At 42.4% G+C, this 27,035-nt stretch overlaps 1 protein-coding gene across 2 annotated transcripts; it reads right to left on the bottom strand.

Annotated features, from left to right (window-relative positions):
• Positions 1-2,850: 2,850 nt before the first annotated feature.
• On the bottom strand, positions 2,851-26,712 carry OPRM1 (opioid receptor mu 1). 2 transcript variants are annotated; one of them, XM_049801289.1, is made up of 4 exons: positions 26,363-26,712; positions 11,064-11,416; positions 9,609-10,129; positions 2,851-2,883 (listed from the first exon to the last, which is right to left on the bottom strand). In XM_049801289.1, exons 1-4 carry the CDS (start codon positions 26,710-26,712, stop codon positions 2,851-2,853), a joined length of 1,257 nt encoding a protein of 418 aa, XP_049657246.1. The 2 variants fall into 2 exon arrangements, with proteins under 2 accessions (XP_049657246.1, XP_049657245.1); XM_049801288.1 differs by lacking the exon at positions 2,851-2,883 and adding an exon at positions 2,893-3,387.
• Positions 26,713-27,035: the final 323 nt, after the last annotated feature.

Raw genomic sequence — 27,035 nt, forward strand, 5'->3', positions numbered from 1 at the left:
GTAAAATCATGACCGGCATGAAGAAGAGAATAAAAATAGTCATGATTATTTCTTACTGAATAGTCATATTCATATAATCTTGCTCAAATGTCATACTGAGTGGCCATTATTCACTTCCCCTCCCCCCCGAGATAAGAAATAGTTATGCCCAAATAAAATATTTGGCAGAACCTTTAAAGTCAACAAAACAAGAATATTTCAGCACAACTCAGCCATGGGACTCCTTGCTAGAGGATGTTTTAGGTAACAACCTCTATCTGTTTATAGATTGAGGAAAATTGTTCAGTCACTCCATAAAGAAAAGTTCACCAAAGTCTTTTAAAAATCATGACTACTTCTACAACGATTGAGAAAATGTGCCCAGTAACATTGTCAGGACACTGAGACCCACTGGGACAAAACAGCTTGTATTTAAGCGAATAAATTCTTTTAGCCTCCAAAATGGTGTAGGAGCATGCAGGTCAACAGGGAGCCAGCCTCTGGTTTAGTGGTACAGGCAAGCTTGTTCCAGGGCCTGGGCACGTGCCCAGGCTGTTTAATTTAACAGGCAGGAGCCTGGGAAGCCTCTGTCTGCCAGAATCTGGAAAGGGAAGGCTTCCCCTCTGCTCACCCTGCCTTTCCATTGCCGGAGACAGGCTCCCGCGCTGGCTGGCTCCTGGAGCCGAGCCCTGACAGTGTGTTCTTGGCACAGGAGGGATGTGGGCGGTTTGGATCAAAACCGAACTCTGTCCATGTGCTTTTTAAATTTTTTTTTTTTTTAAATAAGGAACTATTGGGATTTCCCCTTTTTTAAATAAGAAATACAACATATTCTTTAAAGCAGTCAGGTAATTAATCTGAGAACCTTCAAGGCAGTTGTGTTGCTATGGGTTGATTGCATGGCATTTTTTAAAGATAAGCTGTTAATATATGGCATAACATGTTAATCAATGTATATTTGAATATAGTATGTTGCAAATACACAAGAAACACAAACATTTTTATTAAAGGTTTACAATGCAGATACAGAAGTTGTGTAATAGTATGCTACTTACTGCAAAGCACTACCAATGAACATTCAAGCCTTCTGGAAGAAAACAAGACTTTTTACTTATTTTTGCTAATGCTTTGCTGATAAATTTTGCTTCTTTATATCCTTAGACCATCAAGGCTACAACAACAATACTACTGCTAAAAATATTTACAGTTAGGTCCTCAATTAATTGTCAGACTGTAGAAACTGAAAATATCTTAAAAAACATTAGGCTGTCTGTTGGCAAATCATAGCGTTTTGTCTGTGAGCTTAATTCCACTCTAAGTACAGGTGAAATAATGGTTTCAATTCATTATGTAAATTCTGTGAAAGCTGATGAACTTTTGACTGGTCATGAAACTGATTTTAAGTTTAATTAAACATATTTCTGATCTATCAGTTAGGACTTGTCAAATAGTCATTCAATGTGTTTCAATTTTGTGAGGCGGTTGTATGTGAGCGTGGCAGACTACTCGGAACCCATCAGATAGAAATGATGTTGTATGATGTAAATCCATTTGCATTTCTGGTATATTCTATGTTCTTCTTGTTATCTAAATAATACTGCTGTGTAGTGCAAAACAATGTCAAATTCTTCTGAGACTCTATCTTATGCTGTTTAAAAATTAGATGTAAAGCCTCTTAGAATGGTGACAACTCTGGTTTAAACTTTAATGATGGCTATGAGGAAGTCCTGCTAACCTAATACAAAATTAAATATTAAATCCCTATGACAGCATAGTGGAATTTTCAACAGAAAAGGGAAAAAAAAAATTAAGGCACTTCTGCTATATCTAGTTTCATATTCTGCTCATATATAGGGCTACATATTTAGCTGCAACAGAGTGATGAAACTCAAATATTACTTTAATTTAAGACTTGCAAGGATTTGGCCTTCAATCTTTATTACGCAGTCCATGGCAGAAACAAACAATTTCACATTAAAAGTGAATAGTTACATAGATTTAACAATGAAAACAAGAAATACATTTTGGCTACAGAAATAGAAAGAAAAAACCCCAACCCTGTTCCATAGAGTTGTATCTTAGAATACACTTAAATTCATGAAAGTACATTTTCCCCTGGTTAACTACTGATGATTTATTTACAAAGCAAGTAACAAACAATGGCTAGAAAATACCATTGCACCACAAATTATCTACATGGATATTTCTATTCTTCATACTAGAAAACAGCTAACATGGTATTTACATCAGTACAATGTTTCTTTCATAAATCTTAATGTGTTTTAGCAGCTAATACAAAATGGACATGCGGACTATATTATGCTAGTTAGAAAAGCAAACATTTTATGGATTTTCTTGAGAAAAATAGATGTCTAGCAAAACATAACTTTTTTTTTTTTTAAAAAAAAAGGTCTAATGCGTGAACTGCTCCAAGCACTTCATGTAGGGACTGCTCGATGACTTACAAATTCAAAATGTTGCTGACAGGGCAGTTGAAATTTGAGAAACTACTTGAAAGAGAAGTCATCATCAGTCTGTACTAGCTCTGACAGACTTATAGCCAGATTTTTGTTCACATAGGAATTTATGTTAATAGAGTCTATGCTGCTTTGGGGATCATTTGACAATCGATAACAACATGGATTACTTTCATTTACTCATATCTTATAGAAGAAGTCATAGCTCATTGCTTTGATTTTAAAGTATTTTTTATGTGAGAAACAGAAGCAGAAGGTGAAGCTTGGAGTTTTGTTTTTTGTTAAGTGAGCACTCAGAGAAATATTTTCCCTTTGAAATTGTGGAATGTGCAATCCTTCTAAGAGAAGACCTCTTGAACTGCAAATGTGTTGTTCTAGATGATCTTGTGAGACTTCAGCACATAAATAACCTGCACAGAAAACACCTCTACAAATAGATTTTAAGAGTAAATTGAGTACCCAACAGTATTACAACTTCATTTCCCATTGTTTCCAATCATTAAAAGCTCACCTTCGTTTTTCAAACTATAGTTGTCTAGCCCTTGAACTTTTGTTTCCAACCTGTCAAGAGCACATCAGATCACACTACAGGTACAGTAGCTTTGTTTTAGACTAATGTATGTATTCCTGGTAAACATGACTGTTTTGAACACTGGTGCCTGGCAAGCCCCCGTATCTCTTGGCTCTGCTTGCTGTTAAGTTTCATGCTTCTGTTATGCGCAATGTAGAAGTGCTGCAGAAGCAATTTTTGACAGACTGGAAAAGCAGGCACTTTCCTCTGTAGTATTTTTTTGAGGGAAAGGGTATCCTACGCATTCCCATAGCATACTGCCCAGAGACACTGTGGCACTGGTGTGCAATTGCTTTGAGAGCTACGCGGCAGGAGACCCTGTCACGGCAGTGGAGTAGTTTCAGCTTCTTGAAGTTCCAACTGAAAGGAAAGAAATTGCAAATACAATGAACAATTACTTGATTTCTTCCCACCCACAAGTTTGTGTGTGTGTTTGCATGTGTGGGCTTTCAAGAGGAATTTACTTCTCATTTGCAGCTGCTGTCCTGCTGTATAAAGCTAAACACGTAGCCCAGAGAGTAAGGCAAGACTATGTCTTTGCCGTGAAGCAGCAAAGGCAGAGAAAATGATCACAGAAAAGTTTCATTCCTTCAAAGACAAAGAAACATTAGCAGATCTGAAATTTGAATTAGAATATATTTCATACCAAGCCAGTTGTTCTTTTTCTAGAGGGGAACTCTCTATGAATTTCAGGAGCATGGAAGGATTTTGCTCCCTCCTTGTATTCTTTTTGTAGCAATTGCAGGGGAGTTAGTGTTTAGATGATGGATTCTGGGCTCATGTCGGTACATTGGCTAACTTTTGGATTTGCAGTTGAAGTCTAGTTTAAATTCTGTGTGAGATGGACTTATATCAGCAAACAAACCCAACAGCCTCTCAGCCCTGCTTGTCCACAGTATCCATGTTAAGTTCTATTTGCATACAGGTACAAAAGCCCCACAGATGTTTTCATCAAGAAGATCTGCTTACTGCACAGCACGTCCTGAAGGTCTGCAACTCTTTTTACTGCCCAGCAAATGCTGTCCTGCAGCACTAGAACCTGTTGAAAACAGGGTGAGAGACACTGCAGGTAAAGGGTTTATCATCAGGAACGCAGAGTCATGGATGAAGCCTCACTGAGACAAGAGAGGGAACATGCTCCTGTAAAAGTAACGGGACATGGGTAAGGATTTGGGGGCAGGGAGAAGGAAAGTGCATTTTCTAACTGGATCACTTTCCAAGCACGTTTGGCAGAGTGGAGGCTGTTAGGACTTCTGATTTGGAGATAAATTTCTCCAAGTCATAACATAACTCAAATGCTTGTTCAATTTAACAGGCTATAATAAGGGATTTTCTTTATTCTGTAGTGGGAATATTTCTCCTCATCTCCTTTTGGCCAGAAACTGACCTGATCCTAAATGTGAATGTCCCTATCTTTTGGGGAAGTCTAGATCCAGAAATGAATTTTGAAGTCCATATTGGCTTATCTTTATGCATCAGATAAAATAGAAGCATTTCTTTTGTATTTTTTTACCAATGAACTTTTTCTAATTTATTAAGGAAAAAATTGAAATGTTTTGTTCCTCATTTATTCTACTTCACAGGTTAAAGAATGCCACGAATGCAGGCAACCATAGACGCCATCTAATTAGTTCTGGTCCTCATAGCATAGTTTATTCTTGTTTCCATTAATGAAATAGTCTGACAAACACATTGTTTTCTCTGCTACCTAGAAGATTCACAAAGGGCCCATGTCAGTGCAAATCAGCTACAAAAGAAAGCCCACTTTTAAGGATCTATTGAATTTAGACAAGCTTTTCATAGATGTCGTTATCTTGCCAGAAATGGGCTTTATAAGAAACCAATACTTTATTATTGAAATACAGTATTATTTACAGGTGAGGTATATCAACTTTCTAAAAAAACACAGAAAGGCCATTCCCTATTAATATGGGTAGATGTGAATCTGCCAAGGTTTGGAGTTACAGAATCTGCCCAGCTTTTGTCATGTTTCTGCATAGGATGCACCAACATTCCCCATACTTGTTTGCAATCTGTCATATAGCACTGGGAAAATTAAAATGTAAGAAAGTACTTTTTTCACTTATTTAATCAAAGTGAAACTAGCTTTAAATTTTTCCTTCTTTCAACTTAAAAATAATTTTTCTTTAAGCCAATATCCTTTTTATTTCTACACGTGGCTGCCAATCCAAGAAATAAGGGCAAAGCTTTCAGGGCTGAGCACAAATACCAGACCTTCTGGTCCTTGATACTGAGCATATCTGAGGTCTTATTTTCAGCATATGAGGAGGATTTGCAGCTTCCATTATGGCATTTAGACACTTTCAGTGGTTAAGGAGAAAGCATCAGAAGCTAAAACCACAAAAAATAGTTACATAAGATGACTAAATAGTCCTGAAAATGTGCCTATACATAATTTGCTTAGTTGCTTAGATACATTCAGGTGAGGCTGCTATAAAAACTTAAATGGGTCACAAAGAAACTAACTCACTGAACCAAATTAAATTTTTTTTGTTTTCTATAATTAATAATAATCCATTTTCCTATGTATTTACAATTTTTTGTTATTAACAGATAGATATTTAAAAAAAAGTATTTGGAAAACAGTTTTCAGGAAAAAAGATTTATCAATGAATGAATTTTAAATTTTGAAAAATATTCAAATTTTTTTAAATCTCAGTGATAAATTAATGCAGAGTCTCTGTGCACCTGAAGTAAAAGCTATTTCAAAATACTTGTCAAGGTCTTTGTTATGAATCAGGTTGACGTTGGTGACATTAAAAAACCTCAGCCATTTGCAAAAGCTAGTATTTGGTCCTTTATTACCATTCCCTACTGATGTTGGGTCATAAAGAGTAAAGTTCAAGGTAAGCAGTTTTGCTCTGCAAGCAATTTTTCCAGGATTCCATCACTCCTACTCTCATTTTAACTCTTCATGCAAATGCACTTACAAGATTGCATATGCCTTCCTGAGAATTAAAGTGAGCCAAGCCTTTAAAGTCACTCTGGAAGAAATGTAACCTATGCATTTTACCGCAGGAGTTAGCTGAGTGTAACACAGGATACATCCCCCCCTAGACCTGAAACATCTCAGTCTTACAACTCTTCCAATTTTTGCATGCCTGATTAACCACTGTCTTTTCTCCCTCAGAACTATGCTCCTCCACTGAGCATGTACAATTTCTGTAAATGCTCACAACATCAGTGTTATGGGTCAGATGTTACTCTTTGCATTTGAAAGAAGCTGCATTTCTGGAGGAGTTTTGAACTTGTTCTGCTCTTCTATTTTTTGTAAATGCTGATAAAACAATAATCAAACTTTTAATCTAGACCTTTCTGGTAATGCCAAAGAGCCACAGAGTAGGCCAAAGGGCAGTATCTTAACTCAGAATAATATGAGTATTTATGATGTTTCCTGTTACTGCTTCTGTACTGAGAGAAAACACAGTTGTTCCTTCTACCAGTAAATGCTTATTTTTAAGTGTTTAAAAGTGTGAGGCCTAAAGCCATTGAGCAATTGAGTGCTTGCAGTTCTCATTAACTTTAGCAGGAGTAAAGAATTCTCACTTGGTAAAAAAAACAACTTGTAGAACATCTGTTTCTTTGAAAATGACGTGAAGCGTGCCGAGTACTACGCAGCCTTGCAATTAGAATTCATACCAAACACTCTCTGAGGCCTTGTCTATACAAGAAAGAGCTCGTCAGTATACTCATATCAATACAGATATACTAGTTAGACTTTCTTGTACAGAAAGCACTTACCTGTGAAAAGAATGCCCTGTCAATAGAATTTACAAAAGCTCACTGTTTGAGTGAACAGGGGTTTGTTTGTTTGTTTTTTTCTTTTTTTCTTTTCTTTTTTCTTTCCTGAGAGCAAAAGCTGCATTCACCCTAGGGCTTTCTCCATTTAAAAACCACTAATAATAATAAAAAAAAATAGATGTTACACTTGTAAGTACTGTCCCATAGAATCTTTTTAGTGTAGATTAGTCCTACAACCTTGTCTGTCATTCTGATAGTAGCAGACTACAAAAATGTTGTCTCTTAAAGAAATGTTTGCTGGAGCGAAAAAGTAAATGAAGTTTAATATTCAGGATTGAACATGGCTTGGTGTGAACGTATTCTATAGACATTGTGGAGAGTGAGAAAGACTGCACCTGACAGCTGGTGTGCTATACACCAGGGAGCACAGCAGTGAGAAGGCTCAGGTCAGCATCCAGAAAGCACATCTGGCAGAAATAAACCACTGGCAGCAGCAGCAGCTGCCAAAGCAAGGACTGCAGTGATAGTGGTGAGGGAAGTGAAACTGGGTCCATTTATGGCCACTTCAAATTCTTGCAATTACCAGACCATGCAAAGAGACCCTATCCACTCCTCTATGAGGACATAAGCTTCCAAGTGTTGTCGTTTTTCTCCCCGGCCCTGGGGAAAACTGATGGCTAGTGTCTAGGAAGAGCTACCAAAGCAGTCAGAGCTGGGTAGTCAAACAATGCCTTACAGCTCTGCATATGCCTTCTTTGTTCCACGCATATTGGCTCTTTGCTTCAGTTTCCTTCCTTACTGCTTCACTCGGATTGCATTCCCGATGTTCCCCTTTCTCCTCTGCACTCTTCCTCTCACCTCCCTTGCCCTTCAGCATCTTCCCCTTCACTTCTCTTTACATGTGCTTTATCTCTTCTTAACTAATTTCATCACTACTCCCTGAATAGAAAAAAACCCCAACCAACAAAGAACCCAACTATGAGACTAGCTTCCTCATTATTGCCACTATAAAGCTCATTTCACTTGCTTGGTCTATCCCTGCCTCAGCTGGCTCTCTCCCTTCTTGGTGTAGGCTGAAAGATCATCTTCTACTCTGTGTTTGCTCAGTGCCCAGGGAAATAGACTCTACTTCACTCAGCCTTTGGGCAGTACCATATTAATCTTTGCTAAGGGTAGAAGTTTAGAAGGCAACAGCTCTCCTAAAAATAACATAAAGTTACAAAACTAAATGTAGAAAAATGTGTGCATACACACTGCACTGTAAAAAGCTGGAATTGTGCTAGATATAGATACAATCCTGTTGTCAGACACATGCGCAAAATTGACTCCACTGAGGGTTACAAATGCATTATTAACAGCTGAATCTGTCTAATAAATTTTCGCTACACCTAGTAAATACTACACGTATATACATACATACATCTATGTATGTGCCTATGCCAAGTTTGGCAGTTCTGCTCCACCGCCAAAATGTGCGTAAGACGAGCAGGTGCTAGCTGATTTTACAGGCCACAGTTTGGCATGTATGAATCAGATGCTTAACAAAGCTTCTCCTTTGAGCCCTTCTCCCTTTAGCTTGCTTCCTCCTCTTTTCTGGTACAGTTACTTTTTTGTCTGTTTGGAGATGGTAATGTTCTGATTTGGGCTTTCTGGCGCAGCTGAGTGGCAGGTGTGCGACTGCTTTTGCAAAAAAGCACTGACCTCTGCACCTTGAGGTGGCAGGTAGCTTGTGGCCAAAGTGGCAGCAGTGAGAAACTGGTGCAGGAGCAACCCAAGTATATTGCTGAAAGGTGATATGGCAAGGAACGAACTAGGCTTGTGCCTTTTGTTCTTCCTTTTAATGAATTACAGAGATGACTCAAACTTTTTCTAGTGCTTGTTATGCACTTGAGTTACTTTCACGCACGTTAAGGTTTGCTTTCACGTTTTGCTTGATGTTCACTGAGGGATGGGGATTGGAAATTCTCAGGACTAATCATAGAGTATGGATGTTGAACATGTAACAAAAAAGCTCCTTTGCAAAAGCTAAGCAAAAAATAGCCTGAATAAAAAAAAAAAAATTTCTCTTGGTACCTTCTGTGCCCTAAAATGCCTACCTCTCAAAGGCTTTTTCTACAGGGAAAAAGTATATTCTCAGTATACTTTAAATGACAAAATGGCACAATACTCCTTAACGTGTGTGTGTGTATATATATATGTATTTTATATATTTATATATATCTTTCTATATATATCTCAAAACCCACCTTAGCCAACACAGATAATTATCTGATACAAGAACTGCATGTAGACAAGCCTTTGTCTACTTCTTGCATGTCTTCCAGGACAAACAAGGCCAGGTAGGCCTTCTTTGTACATCAATCAAAGGTGTACAAATACAGTTTCTTCTCTTTTTTATTCACTGTTGCAATGGGAGAAGAAGAGAGATCTATATTCTGTCCCACTGCTGTCTCTGTCAGCAGACAAGGAGTATGAATAGAGAAATCTGTGATTAATCTCCCACCGGTTCTAAAGCCGTCACCTCTTGTAAATATCCTGCAAATGACACCGTTTTGTGTGCTTTGTATACGCATGCACACTGGACCCGGTTGTGCAAGGTAACTTTGAAAGCCCCCAGCTTCTGAGCATCAACTAGAGAACAGCTAGCACTACGCAGGACTGGGCTCTCTGTGTATGCATACACCAGTTTCTCTTATAACCCTGAAGGTGTTTAGACCTTCAAATAGCTACAAATCAGTATAAACTGTAACTTCAGAATACATGTCATCTCCAAGCGGGAGGCCTGGATCCACAGATGACATCTCCACTGCTAGTCATACCTGATGGTTAGTCCTGTCCACAGTGTTGGCAGTGGAAGCATGGTCACGAGTGTTTTGCCGGACTCGGGTGGAGTTTTGCTGCTCAATGGTTGAGGAAGTGGGGATGCAGAACTCTCTGAAACACCTTTTGAAATTCTCATCTAGAAATGCATAAAGGACTGGATTAAGGCAGCTATTTGTATACCCTAGAGCAATACAGAAGTGCCAGGAGACAGTCTGGAAAGTAGTTTCTGGGATGTTGACCAGGGCTTTAATGATGACGTAAATGTGGATGGGAGTCCAGCAGACAATAAACACTGCCACCACTACAAGAACCATCCTCGTGATTCTCCGCAGGTTCCTGTCCTTCTCTTTGGAGCCAGATAACATGCGAACGCTCTTCAGGCGTAGAATCATCAGCCCGTAGCACACGGTAATAATCAGGACTGGCATGATGAAGGCAAAGATGAACACACAGATTTTCAGGAGGTTCTCCCAGTACCACGCAGGGTGGGAGAACGTAAGCGTGCAGTCAATAGAGCCTGGAGAAAAAGGAAACCAGCAGAGAAGAACAAGCACATCAGTTTTTAATTTGCTTTTCTTTGAACCTTTTTTGTTAAATATTGTAGGCAAATATATGAAGATTTACTCAGTAGACAGGTAAAACGAAGCAATCTGTTACCTGTCATTGGCACAAACATTGACAGGACACAGTGCTGCAAAACACGTATGAAGTGTCAGTTATAAAAACTCCGAGGTAAGTTGTTCTCTTTTGCATTTTATTTTATTGCTTGGAATTGCATGTATATTGGACAAGAAGAAGAATTAAACTGTCATAAATGCTTAAACTTTGACTCGGTTTTGCTTTCAGTATAAAACCTGGTGAAAAGAAAGATGGTTTAACCACCATATCCACTGAGAGTTTGGGTATTTCAGGGCAATGGAGAAAATGATATGACACTCGGTAACTGTGCACAATGGCAGGTTTGGATTTATGTTGTGGTGTTGTCACTTCATGGAAGGTCTTTGAGCACCAGTGATCCAGAACGTGCTCTCTGTTCTGTATCACGTCCTGCCAGACTAGGCGCAACATATCTGTGACTGCCAACTTCAGTGGGAATATCCTGGCTAAAGCACAGGCTTCTGTGCTGTAGGACAGCGCATAACCGCCCCGCAGCAGAAGGCAGGCAGGCACAGATGCTTTTCCAAACACTACAGTAACTGTGTGGGGCAGCGAGAGTCGCACGGACCCACAGAAGGAGCAGGAGCTGCCTGTTGTAAAAGACAGATCATGCGCAGCACTGTGTCCCATCAGCTACAGCCAGATGCAACATTGATGATGGGGTCCATTTGCACCGACACCTGCTTTATACAGGTTGGAAGTCAGAATTTAATTCAATGCCTCTACAATAAAGTGAAACAATGCAGAAAGGAGTTTAAACATTGAAATAATTTGGGAATGAAAGCCGGACTTACCATGTCTGTATTTAGTAGTTGCCATGAACATAACTGGCAGGCCAATGGCAGAAGAAAGAATCCAGTTGCAGACATTGACAATTTTGGCATTTCTGGGGGTACGGAAATCAAGGGCCTTAACTGGGTGGCAAACAGCTACGTAGCGATCCACACTCATGGTGCAGAGTGTAAAGATACTGGTGAACATATTGTAGTAGTCTATGGATATAACAATCTTACAAAGGATGGTACCAAATGGCCATGTTCCCATCAAGTAATTCACGCTCTGGAATGGCAGAGTACTTGTTGCTAGGGCATCTGCCAATGCAAGATTGAAAATATAGATATTGGTAGCAGTCTTCATTTTCGTGTACCTAGAAAAAAAAAAAAATCAGCAAAGCATGTGAATGACCACAACTGAACAATGTTAAAAAAAAATTGAATCCAGTGCACCATCTATAAGAAACTTCTGTGAAATAATGTGCTAGATACTGTCAAAGATAATTTCTCCTGCTTTTAACCAAATGATTTTGCTATGGTTTATCTACAATAATGTTTGCAGTTGAGTGAGGCATTAGCTAAACGATGTAAGAAAGAAAAGATTAATTTAACTTGTGCAGAGAGAAAGGATACACATAGAAGAAACAATATTATAGATGCTAAAAAATTGAGAAGCCGAAAAAAAATTGTATTTGTACATATAGGACACTACTACATGGATAGATTTTCTGTATCTGCTGATGTCGTGATGAGTATCGCAACCATGGTCTGTAGAAATAGAGAACTCATTTGTAGGTTGTGGAGTAGTAATGACGTAATTCCTTAGGGAATAAAGACCTAAAAGATCAGTATAATTATCAAGTCCGCTGTGTCTAAAAAGTCAGGCTTTTAGACTTTCTCGTTTGTTGATAATTACAGAATTCTAAAATCATTTGTAGTGATGGTTACTACATCGCTTTACCATTCTCCATGTCCAATAGAAGTTGGACAGATGTTCTTTCAATCAACCAAGACGACAGAAGCTATTAACCATATGCATTAAATGTTATCAGTAGAACCACCACGCCGGGTGGATAGTGCAGTCCTGTTGCTTGAGGTAGAAACGCTTGCTCTGCTTCCCAGTGCCTATTTTGGCAGGAGGGTATTCAACCTCTATTGCACCCCTTTCTTTCTAAGTCTGGGCTGCTAACAACCCCAAACCCACTTCCTGAATTTTGACTACATCACACTTCAGTCACAGCTGAGCAGGAGGAGCTTTTTATGTTTCAATTTGTATTTGCATTGCTAAAGGTAGAGTCCAAATTCCTCCTTAGTCTCATCACATTTTTAAGGAGCCCTTCACTATTTCAAGTCTGTTGTGTCAGCTGAGTAGCACTTGAGATCCACTTTTTATGAGGACGCTATACTTTTGCAGTGGTACAATAAATGTTTCACTCTAAGTAATGGTCCTGGCCATGCTGCTCTGCTGTCCTGATTACTGCCGAGGTTGCAGCTGTGACTGCCTGGCTTTTGAGGCCTCAGATGGTTTGCTCTTTTGATAGAACTTCCTTCTGTTCTGCAAAGTGACAAGTGCAGTGTTTGATCAAACATTTTACAATTTACAGAGTGATTTGCAAGAGGAATAGCCCATTTGGAAAGATCTTTCAGGCAACCTGCTGGGGAAGACAAAGTGTAAAATACAGTATTTCATGTTTCTTTTCTCTCAGACTTTGATCTCTTCAGAACATGAGTCAGCTGCAAAAAACCCCCAATGACAAGGCTGTGTAGGGAACACACATTTGGAACATTTTTGGTAGGGTCTGGAGAAATGCAGACTTCTTGCTGAATGCATCTAGATAGCTTTTATGATGAGCATCTGAAGAAGTTTGTACTGGCTTTGTCCTCTCATTTTCTAGCACTGTGCATGAGGAGTCACTAACAACCCTAATTTCAATTTAGGGTGTTTTTTTATAAAAGATTTTCAAGTAGATCCAAGCTCTTTCTTGACTGCTGTCTTGAGAAAGTCTGTTCTGAGTACGATACTTCCAATTTTTAAATAAAACCTATATTCTGAAAGTACCCTAAAAACTTTTCTTACAGGAACGCTCCCTTTATCCAACAAGATTGTAACGCTAACTTAGGAAGAGGTAGATGGTGCAAGCATCCATGCCTCTCTCTGCTGGGAATTATTTAGAAAAAATGTACAGGATTGCAGTGTGGGAGAGGTACACAATAAGCTACAGCTCTAAATACAGTTTGGAGGGAGGAGAAAATATTTTCTCGGCAATTTGCTGGAGAATCTTGCAGAGGAGAATGAAAATAGTGACATTTTTTATTGACTTCACTATTACCAGGAATGAAAATGTTGTACTAAGCCCTCTTTTTGCCATGTCCCCTGTTCTTTATCAAAAATGAATGTCTTCTCCATAGGTCTGACAACAGATCCAGGACTAGCTAAGGTTGATTCCAGTGAGCTGACCTGGAGGTTTGATTGCGTTGTGAGCAGACATATCCAGTTTACTCCAGTCTGATCCACTCAGGCAGCAACAGCAGTGGAGAAGCAGTGGCTCTCAATTTTGCACAGACAAGGAAAGGCGATGAGGATCCTGCGCCCTCACCCAGGCTGCTGATCCCTTCTCAGACCTCAGGTGATTGTCCCTATCTTTATGGCTGGACAAGAAAGCACGCTTAGGTACGGTGCTCAGGGCTGCTGCCATCACACATGGCTCTGGCACAGTTCTGTCTGGAGAGCACATCATCAGATGATAATGATAATGGGTTTTTTTATTAGTAATTAAAGCCATTCTTAGCATTTAAAGGGAATGCTTGATACAGTAAAAACATAAATATCTCAACCAATATGTAAGGTTAGCATGCCAGAGGATGGGCAGGGAAAAGCTCTGAATAAATGGAATAAAGTTTCTTCACTGGCACTGGCATGGGCCTTATTCTACTTAAATGTTACGCATTTTTCAGTTTTGCTATCTTGCTTTCATTGTCAGTTTAAGCTTAAAAGTTCTTGGACTTACTTTGTTTAATGGGCTGTATTGGCTATTAATGAAGGATTTTGCTTCATGTACTCTGTAATCTTTATATTTCTAATCATGCTGTTCTTACAAAGAAAGGAAGCAGAGCTTTTGTGGTGATGGAAAGTATTTACCTCCACAATTGCCTAATCACCAAAAGCCTATTCAAATTCACAATATTCTTTTCAGTGAATTCTATGGGATTTGGGTGTTTCTCTGTAGTGAGTATTTCAAGATTTTATAAAGGGCTTATTTCTGAAAGGTACATTTTGTTAAACATGTATTTTTCCAAATAAGTAGATTATCAGTGTCCCCAGGATTATTTTTTTGGTATGAAAAAATAAATACTGAAGCAACTGATTAAAAGTAATTTTAACAGCATGAAAAATAACAGTCCCTCAAAACTGAGCTCCTCAAAGCCTTGATCTTAACTGTTATTATAGCTTTTGCCAAGGCATCAGTCCACATATTTGAACAAGCAGCACGAACATTTCCATTGTACAGTCATAGTTGTGTATGTGATGATGAGATTCCTGTACTTCAGAGGGACTGGATTTTATATGTAATTAAAGTCACAGGATATCTGTATGACTTATAATACCAAAGGTATTGTGTTTATAAATGTAATCTTTTAACAGATACTGTTTTCACAGTTTCATTCAAGGTCACTAGGGAATCTAAAAATTACCAGATGTGTAAAGAAAGAGGCTTAAATGCAAACCCATGAAAATCTGAATGCTGTTATTTAGATTACATTGAAATGTCAGCATCTAAAGCACTAAGTATATTAAATTTTGCATGACAATGAGCAAGGTTGCAAGTGAAGACAGAAGTTGGCTTTGGGCAACATAACTTCTATTTTTATAACTCTGCAATGAAAGACTAATAGAGAAACATGATGATTCAATTTTTTGGTGAATATGTAGCTCCATAGTGCTCTTGATACATATTCAAATTCAATATGCTCATTATAATACTGACATCCACTAGTATGCCCTTTCTGTCTCCTCAGTGCAGGTTTTGTATCATAAAACATCTATGTTTATGAAGCATTTTTTTTTTGTTGGTAGCAGTAGATGGTAATCAGATGTACAACAGGAAGAATATACTTTATATCTGTCTAATTCTGTAGGGAAAACTCAGCCTTGCCTTTATCTTCGACCTAGCAAAGCTTTAAAATATACTTGAAGTTTGAAGATCTGAGCTCTAGAGGTCCACTCAACTGGGATTTGCTTTGAATAAGAAAAAACAATAGAGAAAAGGATGAGAATCCTACTCAGTCACCAAGTTCCTAGCATTCAAGGATAAATAGGAAGTCTTGAAATGACCTCTTCAACTGGCAGCCCATGGGCCACTCGTAGTTTGCAAACCAAATAAAAGGTTCACCAAACTAACTAGAGAGACCCCCAGCTGCATTGCACAAAGTGTAACAGCATATTGGGCAGGAACCACGAGCACCTTCCCTTCCACCTCACAGTCGTGCAACAAGAGAGATGTGAGCACGCTTGTGCCTCTCTGTCTGCAAGACACGTGCCACAGCTCTGTTTCTGGCCTGCCCACTCCAATGGTTTAGTCTCCACCTTAACACCTCCAAAAATTTTTGAAGAGTCTTTTCCTTTAATCTTCCATGGCTCAAAAGTAAAGAAAAATAACATGAAGACCATATCTTTGCTTAAAAAATGACAGAATTTTTAGTTTGCATCACACTTTATCTAAGCCTAATAGACACAGTTGGTATACTGTCTTGTCCCTCCCGCTTCTTGGACAAGCTGTTTACATCTACGTGGATTGTTGAACTATACCCTCCTCCAGACCCTTCAGCCTTTCTGTACCAGATCAGTTTTATAGCATCCTTGTACCACAAGGCTGGTGCAAGGAAGCTAGAGAGGGGGGGGTCCATGTTTAGCCTAATGAATATAGTAATACATACCATTACAAATTAATTTGAAAACTATTCCTATCTGAATAACAAGTGAGGAGAAAAGCAGAAACAGTCTTTTTGCACTCAGGAAATGGGCTGGTCGAAGATAGATTGGTAATAACTACTTTCGGCAACACAAAGGCACACAAGTTTTTGCCCACAGAATGTTAATTTGGAGACAAAGACTGCTTCAACTGATCTGTGTTTAAGTTCAATGCAAAATATATGAAAAAATTGGCTTAATTACAGGAGATTCATTGCAGAAAGCAGTCACTCATGAAAATAGTTTGGCTGCTGAAAAAACAACAGCCAGCAATTAGGTCTTGCATACAGACAACCTGACATAACTCTTGTTGACGCTGGAGGAGATTAGGTTCGTGTTTCAAATTCATGTTCTTCTTGCATAAATGACTTGTTAAACAAATGAAGAATCATTATGTGCATAGGTTAGATTAGTTGCGGTCTCCTTGGGTGGGAAGATTAAAACATGTGAAGTATGCCTAGTCGAACCAATTTAAACAAACATTTATTTCCATGGCTGTTCTGGTGCATCTTTTATACACAACTCAAAAACAGTAGGAAAGAGGGATTTTTTGTGTGCTTTCCTGAGATATCAGGTACTTTCAATTTTCGTTGAGCTCTTAAAGCTTTGACAAAGTCATGTCATATTCAGAACGGTCTGGAAAAAAAAAACCCAAAACCTCGGAAATGTCTTCTCTCTGCCAATCCAATTAGTATGACTGACACTGAAATTAAGTCTCTCAGCTAGGCCATATTCTGGAAAGTACCTTTGAGCTAAAGGGTCTCAAATGATGGACTTAAATGATGGCCATCCTACCTTATTGTCCTTTTTCTTTCTTTGCATGGTAGCAGGTCTCTATAGAGTGAAAGACTCGTACTGTATCTCAGCCACAGTTGTGACGTATGCTGTGGCAGACCGTTACCTATTAAAGTTTTGAAGTCATATATATTCTGGATGAGCCTAACCTACCTGTCTGGGAGCATATGATTTAATCAGCTTGAAGATTTAGTCTTTGATTTTTCTGTTCATGGATACTTCAGAATGCTTATGCCTTAAGCCATTAAATTCAAGCTCTGGGCGCAAGCACCATAAGCTTGTGTACAACCCTGACATGTTATTAGGCGGTCAGGCCACTCAGACTGGAGGTGCCATACTGTGGTTACCAATCTGCTCATCCTTTTGGTTTATGTTCTTCTGAAGAGATCATATACAAGAGATCAAATAATAAGCCCTCAGGGAAAACAAACAAACAAACAACAAATGGAAAAAAAGCCCTCCAGCAGGTACAACATTATAGCAGAAAATGTCCACGCTTAGTTATGGTGCAACTGTGCAATCTGCAGCACGTTCACTTACTTCCTGCACTGATCCTGGGTTTGGGGGTAAAAGCTGAACCGGGGAAGGGAAGAAGATTTCACTGCTTTTAAGAAAGACAGAGGCAGTGGTTGTTTCCCCTGTTAAAGCCTTGCAGACTGACTCCCAACATGCTGCTACTGGGTCACTGCTGTGACTGGTGATGGAGGCTTAATTAGAGATGAAAAAACATACGAATATCAAGCATTGATTCAGGTGTCAAGGCATGACATAGTAAGGGAATGTACTAGATCTAAAAATCACAAGGCCTTGGTATTTGACATACTCGGTCGGGAACACAGCGAGGCCTTCCCATACGTTATGCTGGAGCAGCCTTCCCCTCCCTTCCTCACACACTGGCAAAGGGATGTCCATTCTCTGAAGGAGGTTGAATGTATGTGCTGAACGTGGATTTGACCATGGGGCAGAAAACTGCTGACTGTATTTGCTTCAGCTGCTACCTGTTTTCTCCCTAATACTTTGTTTTCCCACTGCCATGTTCCTTTTGCACTTTGTTCTCCTCCATAGCACAAATGAAAGCAAGCCAAAATTTCACCGAAGTTTACTTCCCTTGGGTTATCTTGCTACCATCTTTGCCTTCCCAGCTTGTCCTTTCCTCGCATTGGGGCAGCATCAAGGTATGTGCAGACCCACCAGTATTTGCTTACGGGACGCAGGCAGAAGTACGCACAGCACACCGCTTCTCGTGGAGGAGCACCGGCTCAGGGCTGTTTCTCCTGTACTCAGAACCAATTAGCAGCTTCTCTCAGACCTCAGCTTTGGGAGCGGGAGACCTAAACGAAAGCCTTTTAGGCAGAGTCAACTTTCTTCAGACTCCGGTGCTGGTCTTTTTGGGAATGATGTGACACCAAGAATGTTGGGAGGGCATCTGACTCATCCTGTCTTCAGTTAATTAGAGTGCTGTGTTGGGCTTTGGGCTAATATTTACTTGCTTCCTTTATGGCTCTTCGTGTTTTTTTGCTACTGAAAGGCATCATGTAGAGGTCCTCTTTCTGCTGTTTAGTTTGATTCAGTGAGTTTAGTCCTTCCCCAGAGAAAACAAAACAAGCCTCTTTCTTTGGGAAAACCAGCTGTTCTGGAGAGGAAGGCTGGTCCTTTCCCTTGATGTCTGACAGGGGATTAACGAGCAAGGAAATTACTTGAGACAGAACACACGAACTCCACAGTAGTCATAACAGGTAACTATTTTATTATTTCTCTCTCATTATTTTCATGCCTTTTTAAATTACATGTATATGCAAAATATCCTGGCAGAAATCCATACAAAATAAAGCTGATGTGATGCGTTCTTTCTTTTTTTCCAAAAAGGGGAGGGGAACCAGCCAAGAGCAGGGTTTTATAGATATATTCATATCAACTTGCCACAAAAACACTTAAGATGTAGCAATGTCTTATAACTCCTATTACCCTTGTTTGTTTTTCTTTTCCCAGACACCATAAAAAGCTACTTTATGATAAAAAACAAATGACAGCAATATGTATGCTCCAATGCCCAAACAGTCATCTGCTGGTATACTTCCTTCCCTCCCAGCCTAGTTAAATGGGGGAAAAATTATCTGCCAACTATTTCAGGACTGAATCTGGCCCGTTTGTTAAACCACCTTTAGCTGAGTCTCTCTTTGCTTGGTGCCAAGGCATATACGGGTCTCCAGTAAAGGTTGCTGCTTTTGCAGTTATTGTGTAACACATCTCTCTCAAATAAATCAATGGTGCTAAAAAGGCTAACTCCAATATATGGCCATTATTCAGCAGCAGGTGCTTATTGCTGAAGTTTTTGCTTTGCTAGGAACACATGGAAAGGAAAACTGTTGCTGTCTTCAACTCAACGTTCTCCCCTCTGCCTCAATCTGCGATTGACGGTAAAACTACTGACTACATCTGTCATAACTGCGGTGACGTTTTTCTTGGGGGGACAAGTTAACAGCTATTTTCTCTGGTTGCCAGGTGCTTGTTCCCTCCTTCTGATTTGCAGACTGATCACCTCAGGTGAGGACTGTACATGAAACATCCCCTGCTCAGCGGGGAAACTGGCAGGGAAGCCTTTGAAGGCAGTTTTACCACTAGTAGATGTGAGATCCTCAAAGGGGTGATGGGCAACAGCAGTGGTAATCGCCCCTCGGTCAGAGGGTTTCAGGGAGGTAGCACGGAGCTTGAGGCAAGGCTATAGACTGTACAGTATGTACAGTAATGCTAACTATAAAAGGTATGGTCTCTCACATACAAGAGATTGGGATTGTCTAGCAAAGCTGTCGAGTGTGACCTGGAAAGGAGCGAGGGGGGACGAAGACCTGTCTGTGACAGGGGGGAAAGGAAAAGCAGGCATAATGGAAAGAAGGAGCATGATTATGTTTTGAGAAGACCAGATCAAAAATACCAGGAATTGTGGATTTAGTCTCCATGTGACAAGGATGAGATTGCGTCTGGCACTGGGGCTCTGAGGGAGGTATTGAGACCATCACCTTATGAGAAGGACTTGGGTAACTGGCTTCTTGGGTCATTTTTCTACAGAGGCAGCACATCCCAGTGCTAGAGGTTAGCACTGTGCAAGGGGAAAACACAAAAAGATACCTGCTCTCTGTTCCCCCTTAAGAAAGAAACTTCTCTCAGCTGGGATTGCTCCATACAACACAACGAGGAGGAGATGCTCGTTTTACACATTTTTGTTTTGAAGTTTTATTCCTGATCTAAGATACAAGATCTTATAGCTGATAATTGAACACTTCTCAGTAAGAAGGTGGAAAAAAATAGGCTATTTCATGTCTTTCACAGTTACTTGATTAGCTATGGTCTGTCATGCCTACCTTTTTTTCATCACGTAAACTCAAAAGGAAATATAAATAAAATTTAAAAGTGTTTAATATTAAATGCATGAATGAGAATGCTTCTTAACGTGGCTGGGCTAAGCTGTGGAACTCCTTGCTAGTGAACACCATTAAAAGCCAACTTCCAAAAGGGAGCAGAGGCTTTGAAAGATAATGATAGCATCCCCACTTATAATACCATAAATCCAAACTTCATGCTGTAAACCAAAGAAGGCACAGATGGTTATAAAAAGAACTTTGTTTGAGATCAGCCTAACCACAGCAATTCAGAAAATAGTTGCTTTCAGGTTTTTAAAAAATATAGTTATAATGAGTGAATTTGTATTTTGAAGAGAATCATCACAGGCTGAAAACTTGTTTTCACTTGGAATCATAATGAAAATAAATAATTCTTTTAAAATGTCCGCTAATCAGGATCTCTACAACATCCATCTTAGAACACCTAAGCTTAAAAATAAGCACCTTATAATCTTCAAAAATGTTTCAGAATTCTGAAACTTTACTTTAGAGAATATTTGTTTCAAAGCAGCTTAGTTTAGAAGTGGTAATATTTGTGACCTTTTATTCCAACCTTATTTTTGATTCTGATTTTTGGGGACTGCTGCATGTTAGAAATGTCCACAAAACCCTACTGAATAAATGCAAACTGCAGCTCGGAAAGTCTCTATGCAGTCTAACAGACCGTTAGAAGGATTCTCACACAGACCGTTAGAAGGATTCTCACACAGTGATGCCCTTATTTCTTCTGCTCTTTGACTAAGCTGCTGGTTATGGCTGGAAAAGAGGTTAGTAAGCTAGACTATGATTCTGACACATTTGGGCTTACATCATGTTATGTTTCAGATTTTTGTAAATGTGTCACCTTTTGATCTGGAAAAATTATAAAAGCTTATCAACGGCGTTCAACAAAAGCTATGCCTTGATGTTTGAAAAAATACTCTAAGTTAACATGAAATAAAACAGTACTTCAGGATTATGTTAGCTGATTAGCTCACTAGTCATTAGCTTGCTAATAATTACATCATATAAACAATATAAACAATTGTGCTTACAATATTTTCTTTACTGAAGCCATGGAAAGTTGGTACAATTTGACTTATTTTTATAAGGAAATTAAAAAAAAAATAATCAGGAAGTTTTTAACACTGTTCTTCATGGGAGCCATTACCAAAATGATACTCCGGGAAAATACAGTGGAATCAAACCCGCTTTTTCAAGAGAAATTGAGTGAGAGGGGATGTTTTCAGCCCAGAAGTGCCCGCTGGTAGCCGCTAGCAGAGCAAGGGGGTCTGCCCTCTCGGGACAGGCGTGCCGTCCCGCAGGCAAGAACTCGCTGGGACCGGGGCCAGGCACGGGGTGGCACAGGGTCTGGAGCGGAGCATGGGGCTGCAGAGCCCTCACTCATCCCACAGTCACCTCTGCTCCCTCAGGGACACGGGGGTTATACCCAGGTTGCAGGCTCATGTGTTTTTGGCCAAATTTTGACCATGTCCGTATCAATATAATTAAAAAAAAAAAAAAAAGAAGATAATACAGAGGTATATAAAACAAAGGCTGTTTTATCTGTCTGCTTCCCTTGATCTTGGGGGAAGGAGGGGAGCCGCTTGCTAGTCAAACATTCACCCACTATAACAGAGGTCGGCAAACTCATCACAAATAGCGTGCAAACAGGGACACGGGCCTTTCTGTAAGGCAAGATGCCGAGGGTCACCCCTCGCCATGCTGCTCATTTAATTCAGCTTCTGTGCTGTTCCTGCCCGACCCGACTCCCTCAGTTCTGTCCTCAGATCGTCTCTGACTTGTGCTGGTGAGCACTAACAATTCATAATTGACATGACTGGTTAAGGCTGCTGTGGCTTTAGTTAAAAGCTCTTAGCAATGGGGCTTTTCTTGGCAGACAGTGGAACAGGCAGGACACCCATTTGCACATGCAATACCATCCAAACGCAGAGAAGTTCATACGGCTGTGGACAGGAAAGAAAAGAATGAATTTTAAGCATTTCTTGGTTTCTAAGTTCCCTGATCTATGCTGCTACAAGAAATGCGGTAGCCCTTCTTTCACACTGCACCCAAAACTCCACATCACCTTGCAAAGAAGGTTTTTTAGAAAAACCTGCTTCGCTTCAGCCACTTTCAAGCTTGTGATGATTTTCAATTTATTTCTCTAAACAGACTCTCTCTGCTTCATATGCTATGACCTCTTTCCAAACCCCTCACTTTTCCCTTTCTGTGCACATATGTGAGAGTATTTATTCCTCTGGTGATATCAATTCTTTCTACAATTGAAATTTCCCCCCAGATTCCATTCTACTTGGTAAACCAGCTTTCCTGAAGCGTGAGCGAGCCAAGCTGAAGTAACCAGAGCTTTCACTACTGCACAGTCTTTCCAGATTAGATTGTGTTTCAGTCACAGCTCTTTTTTTTCAAAACGCTATTAAGAGACTGTTCTGAGAAATGTAGAAAGAAATCTCTTCATTTCAGAGAGGACTTCTTTCCCTGTTTTATTTATTTTTTTTAAGCAGAGTAATCATTTTAATCATTTACTCTAATGAAACAAGACATGTCCTTCCTCCTGCAAAGGATCATGGAGAACCCGAGTCCCCTTTGTTTATGATATGTGACAAAATTAATAGCAAAGCAATTAAGGAATCACCCGAGTGACTTTAGCAGCTGTTGGTGGAATTACAGTCCTCTCAGGGCACTTGGCATCGTGGAGGACTGGGGCCTCCAAGATCTATTCCTCTCTTCCAGACCAGCAACGCTAAAGATTTTTGTCCATGATCTATTACTGCTTTCTAGCATATTGCCTTAATCACAGGGCATATTCTTCTTCCCACTCTAACGCGTGACTAATATCCCACTGACTTGACAAGAAAGCTAGAAAAGCCTAAAGATTACTGGGTAAATTAATTCAATACCACATGGTGCTAATTGTACACTGTCTTGTTGTACTCTGCAGCAGCTAGAAGTAGCATTTGCTGTTGACATAGCCATAACAAGTCTGTGTTCATATTAGTAATTTACACTTATACAAAGCATATGAGGAAAACAGATAATAAAAATGATCCACAGATTTTTCAGATTACAGGAAATTCATGGCTGGCAGTAAAACCTGACTATTACTGCTGTCACTCAGAAGGCTTTTTTTTGTACTTGACAAGGGAAACAGCTCAGCGTTAGCAACATAGGGTTCAGCCTCACACATCACGGATGTAACACGTAAATATTAATTCAGGGATGAAAGTACTCAGCTGAACAGGAACCATTTGGGAAAATGAAGAGGGTGGATAAGAACACATTAATTATAATGTATATAAATTGGAAATCCATGGACCTGCTTTGCACGAAGAGCCTGATTTTCATATCGATAATGACCTTACACTTCTAACTCCTTGTTGGACATGTCCACTTTCTGACCCCTGTTTGCCCCAGCTTGGGGCATTGTGGGTGAGATTGTGGACCGATAGGGACAGTTCCACATCAGGCAAGCACTTGCAGGGCTCTGGCTCCAAACCCATGGATCTGCTCCAGGCTGAGAAGTTGTTAAGAATAATAATGTTTATAAGAATAATATAATAATTATTAAAAAATATTTCTAAAGAAGCTGAGCATGAGATATTAGCATGCAGCACACTGAATATGAAGTCACTGTTGCTTTCACTGGGGCTGGACTCTGGAAGGTGATCCGGGACAGAGTTTCAAATATCTAAGCACCTACCTCCCAACTTTTAGTATTTTCAAGGCAAACTGGGTACCAATATAACTTTAAAACCTTACTTCTAGTAGTCTCAATTCTTATCAAAATTAATATGAACTTCAATATTTTGTTCTTCCTGAGCAGGCGTGGTGTAACAGGTAGATAAAGAAGGGGGGCTTTATATGGTGCCAAATTCAATCCAGTGAAAGGTTTGCCTCCTATCTGTAGCTGGATCCAAGGATACATGAATGGGAGCACATATGCTCGCCATTTCATAGATGCATATTATATGATTGGGAATACTGCCATGTTAGTATAGCTTGCAAGAGGAAGTAAATCAAAGAGTTCCCTATTGCTGTCCAGATATACTAAACCTACGGAGAAGCACAGAAAGGAAACGCACTTTTATGTTGCTTAAACCACAGAGCCTATTCAACCATTAACACGTAAACTCTTTTTCATCCTGAATGGGTAAACAGCTGCATGATATTAATTGGGAAGAACTCTGTCATACCAAAACCTGTTCTTGCACAGGAGACCTGGGTTTGATCCTGCCTTTGCCATAGAATTCCCGAATGGTTTTGGAGAAGCCATTTCCCCCCCCCCCCCCCTCTGCAAAATGGAAATATATTTTTGTTTTCTCCTTTTGCTTCTGGCTTTTGTTTTTAAGCTGTAATCTCAGGGAAAGATGCTCTGTTGAGATAGAAATCTAAACGCAAGTGCCTCAATTTGGCTTTGTAGTGCAAGTGTAATTCAATTCATTAATGTAAGAAATACGAACCCAGTATGGGTTATGCTCGGTATAAATATGTAATTCCAGGGACAACCTGTGGCCTATTTCTCTGCTGATCGCTATCCTGGCTGTTACACCGTGCATCTGCTTTTTCTTCCAGAGGAATGCATTGAACGTTGCTCAGCCGATGGCAGTCATGCCCCTGCTCAAAAGCCTTTCCGCAGCTGTATCTTGACACGGATAGCTTCAGTCTCGGACTGACCAAACCCACAGGGCAGAAGAGAATCGCCCAAGCTCTGCGCATTTAAAATGCAGCCTCTAAAGCACAGTTAAACCCACGAGGATTCTGAACTACCGTCGTTCGAACCACTGGCGCGATTACGTGCGTTCACATCAGGTCTACAAGCTGCACAGGCTTTGCGGTGACATCCCCAGCGCATGCCGAAGGAATCATCCCCCGCAGCACCCCACCTTCACCGCTCTCCTCACCCCACGATTTCAGGGCCAGCGCCGCACCCACCATGAAGCCACCCCGCTGCCGCTGCCCCGCGAGCGATGCTGGGCGCCGGCCTCTGCTCCGGCCTGCCAGCTCCCAGCGCCCGCGGCACCCAGGCCCGACGGCTGCCACCCCGACTCCCAGGGGAAACGTAGCGTTCGGAGGGGAAAAAGGACGCTCTCTAGACCTGGGCAAACTGGAAGTGCCGGGGCTGCCCCGGCAGGGCGGGAGCGCGCCCCCCGCCCCCGCAGCAGCGCCCGCCGGGCTGCGCAGCTGCTTGGTTTGATTTGGAAACGACAAGCAGCCGGGGAGGAGGAAGAGGAGGAGGAGGAGGAGGGTCAGCCCGGTCCTGCCGCGTCCCACCGCCCCGCTCCCGGGAGGTGGCGGTGTTCCCCCGCGGCAGCCGCCCGCCCCGCTCGCAGGCGGGCGGAGGAGCCCCGTCATGTCGCTCTCACCCGTTTTCCTCCGATTTAGGGGCGCGGGGCGTCTCCGGCGTGAAAGACGCACTCGTGAGCGACCTGTAAAAGCCCGGGTGGGCTCGCGGGCGAGAAAGTTGCGAAACGCTGCAGCACGGCCGGGAAGCCGGGATTACGGATAGCGGCCGCGGTCCTGGCGTATTTATTATACACGGGTATGCGCCCGTACGTATACATACGTTTATAGAGGTATACGACTGTAAACATCCATATCGAGACTTGAGGCTGAAGATCTACAGACCCGGGCAGAGAGAAGCGTTTAGCCGCGGTGCCGTTTACGTTTCGCTCGTGCGTTTGGGGGAGGTGGGGGGGACAGACGCGTGGCTGCGTGCCGGGTGTCCGTGGGCGACCCCGCACCCGCTCACGGGCAGTGGCTCAAGTCCCTTTCGATCCCCCCTCCTCGGCGGGCAGGTGCGGGAGTCGGGCCTCGTCTGCCTGAGCAGCTCGCAGGGGTGCTGCGGCGCGGAGCGTCCCCGGACCCGCAGCGGCTGCTGACGGTCCGCCCAGCCCGGCCGCTCCTCACGGCCCCACCGCAAGTTTCTCTTCCCCGCTCGCCCGCTCCGGCGCTTTCTCAAAAGCCTCCTTCCTTCCTTTCCCCGCGGGGGCGGGAGTCCCCCCGCACCCCCCTGCGCGGCCCTTCGCCGCCTGCCGGAGAGGGACGGCAGCATCCCCCGCCGGGACGCCGGCCCGCAGCCCGGTTCCCCGCGGCGGGACGCCCGCCCCGACGGCAGCGGCCGGCGACCGCGGGGCGGGGCAGGGCGGGGCAGCACTCACCTGACGATGACATACATGACCAAGAAGTTGCCGAAGAGCCCCACGACGCAGACCACGGAGTAGAGGGCCATGATGGCGATGGCCGTGACCACGGAGGGGCCGCCGCCCGCGGGGGCGCAGGGTCCGCCGCCCCCCGCGCTGCCGTTGGCGCCGCCGCAGGGCTCGGAGCGGTTCCAGCCCGCCGCCGCCGCCGCCGCCGAGGCGTTACCCCAGGCTCCCGGCGGCGCGGCCGCGCAGGGCGGCGCGGCGGGGCGGCAGGCGGCGGCGGAGCCGTTGGCGGCGAAGGGCACCTCCAGGGCGCCGGCGAGGAGCGGCGCGGAGCCGTTGCCCAGCAGGTAAGCGACGGCCATGGCGCGCGACGGCGTCCGCCCGGCCACCGGCTCTCCGCGCCCGAGGGGTGCCCGGCGCCGTTGTCCGGTGCGCTGCGCTGCGCTGCCGGGGAGGCGGCGGCCGCCCGCCCGCCCCGTCGGCGCGCCCCGCCGCTGGCTGCGGGCACATGTGTGCGGCGGGCGGGGCGGGCGGGGGAGGCGGGGCTTGCGGCAGGAGGCGGGGCTTCCCCCGCCGCTCCCGCCCGGCCCGGCCCGGCCCGGCCAGCCCGCCCCCCTCCCGGCGCCGGCGGTTCCCGCGGCGAGCGGAGCCCCCGCCGGCGCGCCGCTGGTGCAGAGCGGGGGGC

Source organism: Accipiter gentilis, chromosome 5, assembly GCF_929443795.1.
Source record: "Accipiter gentilis chromosome 5, bAccGen1.1, whole genome shotgun sequence".
NCBI lineage: Eukaryota > Metazoa > Chordata > Aves > Accipitriformes > Accipitridae > Astur > Astur gentilis.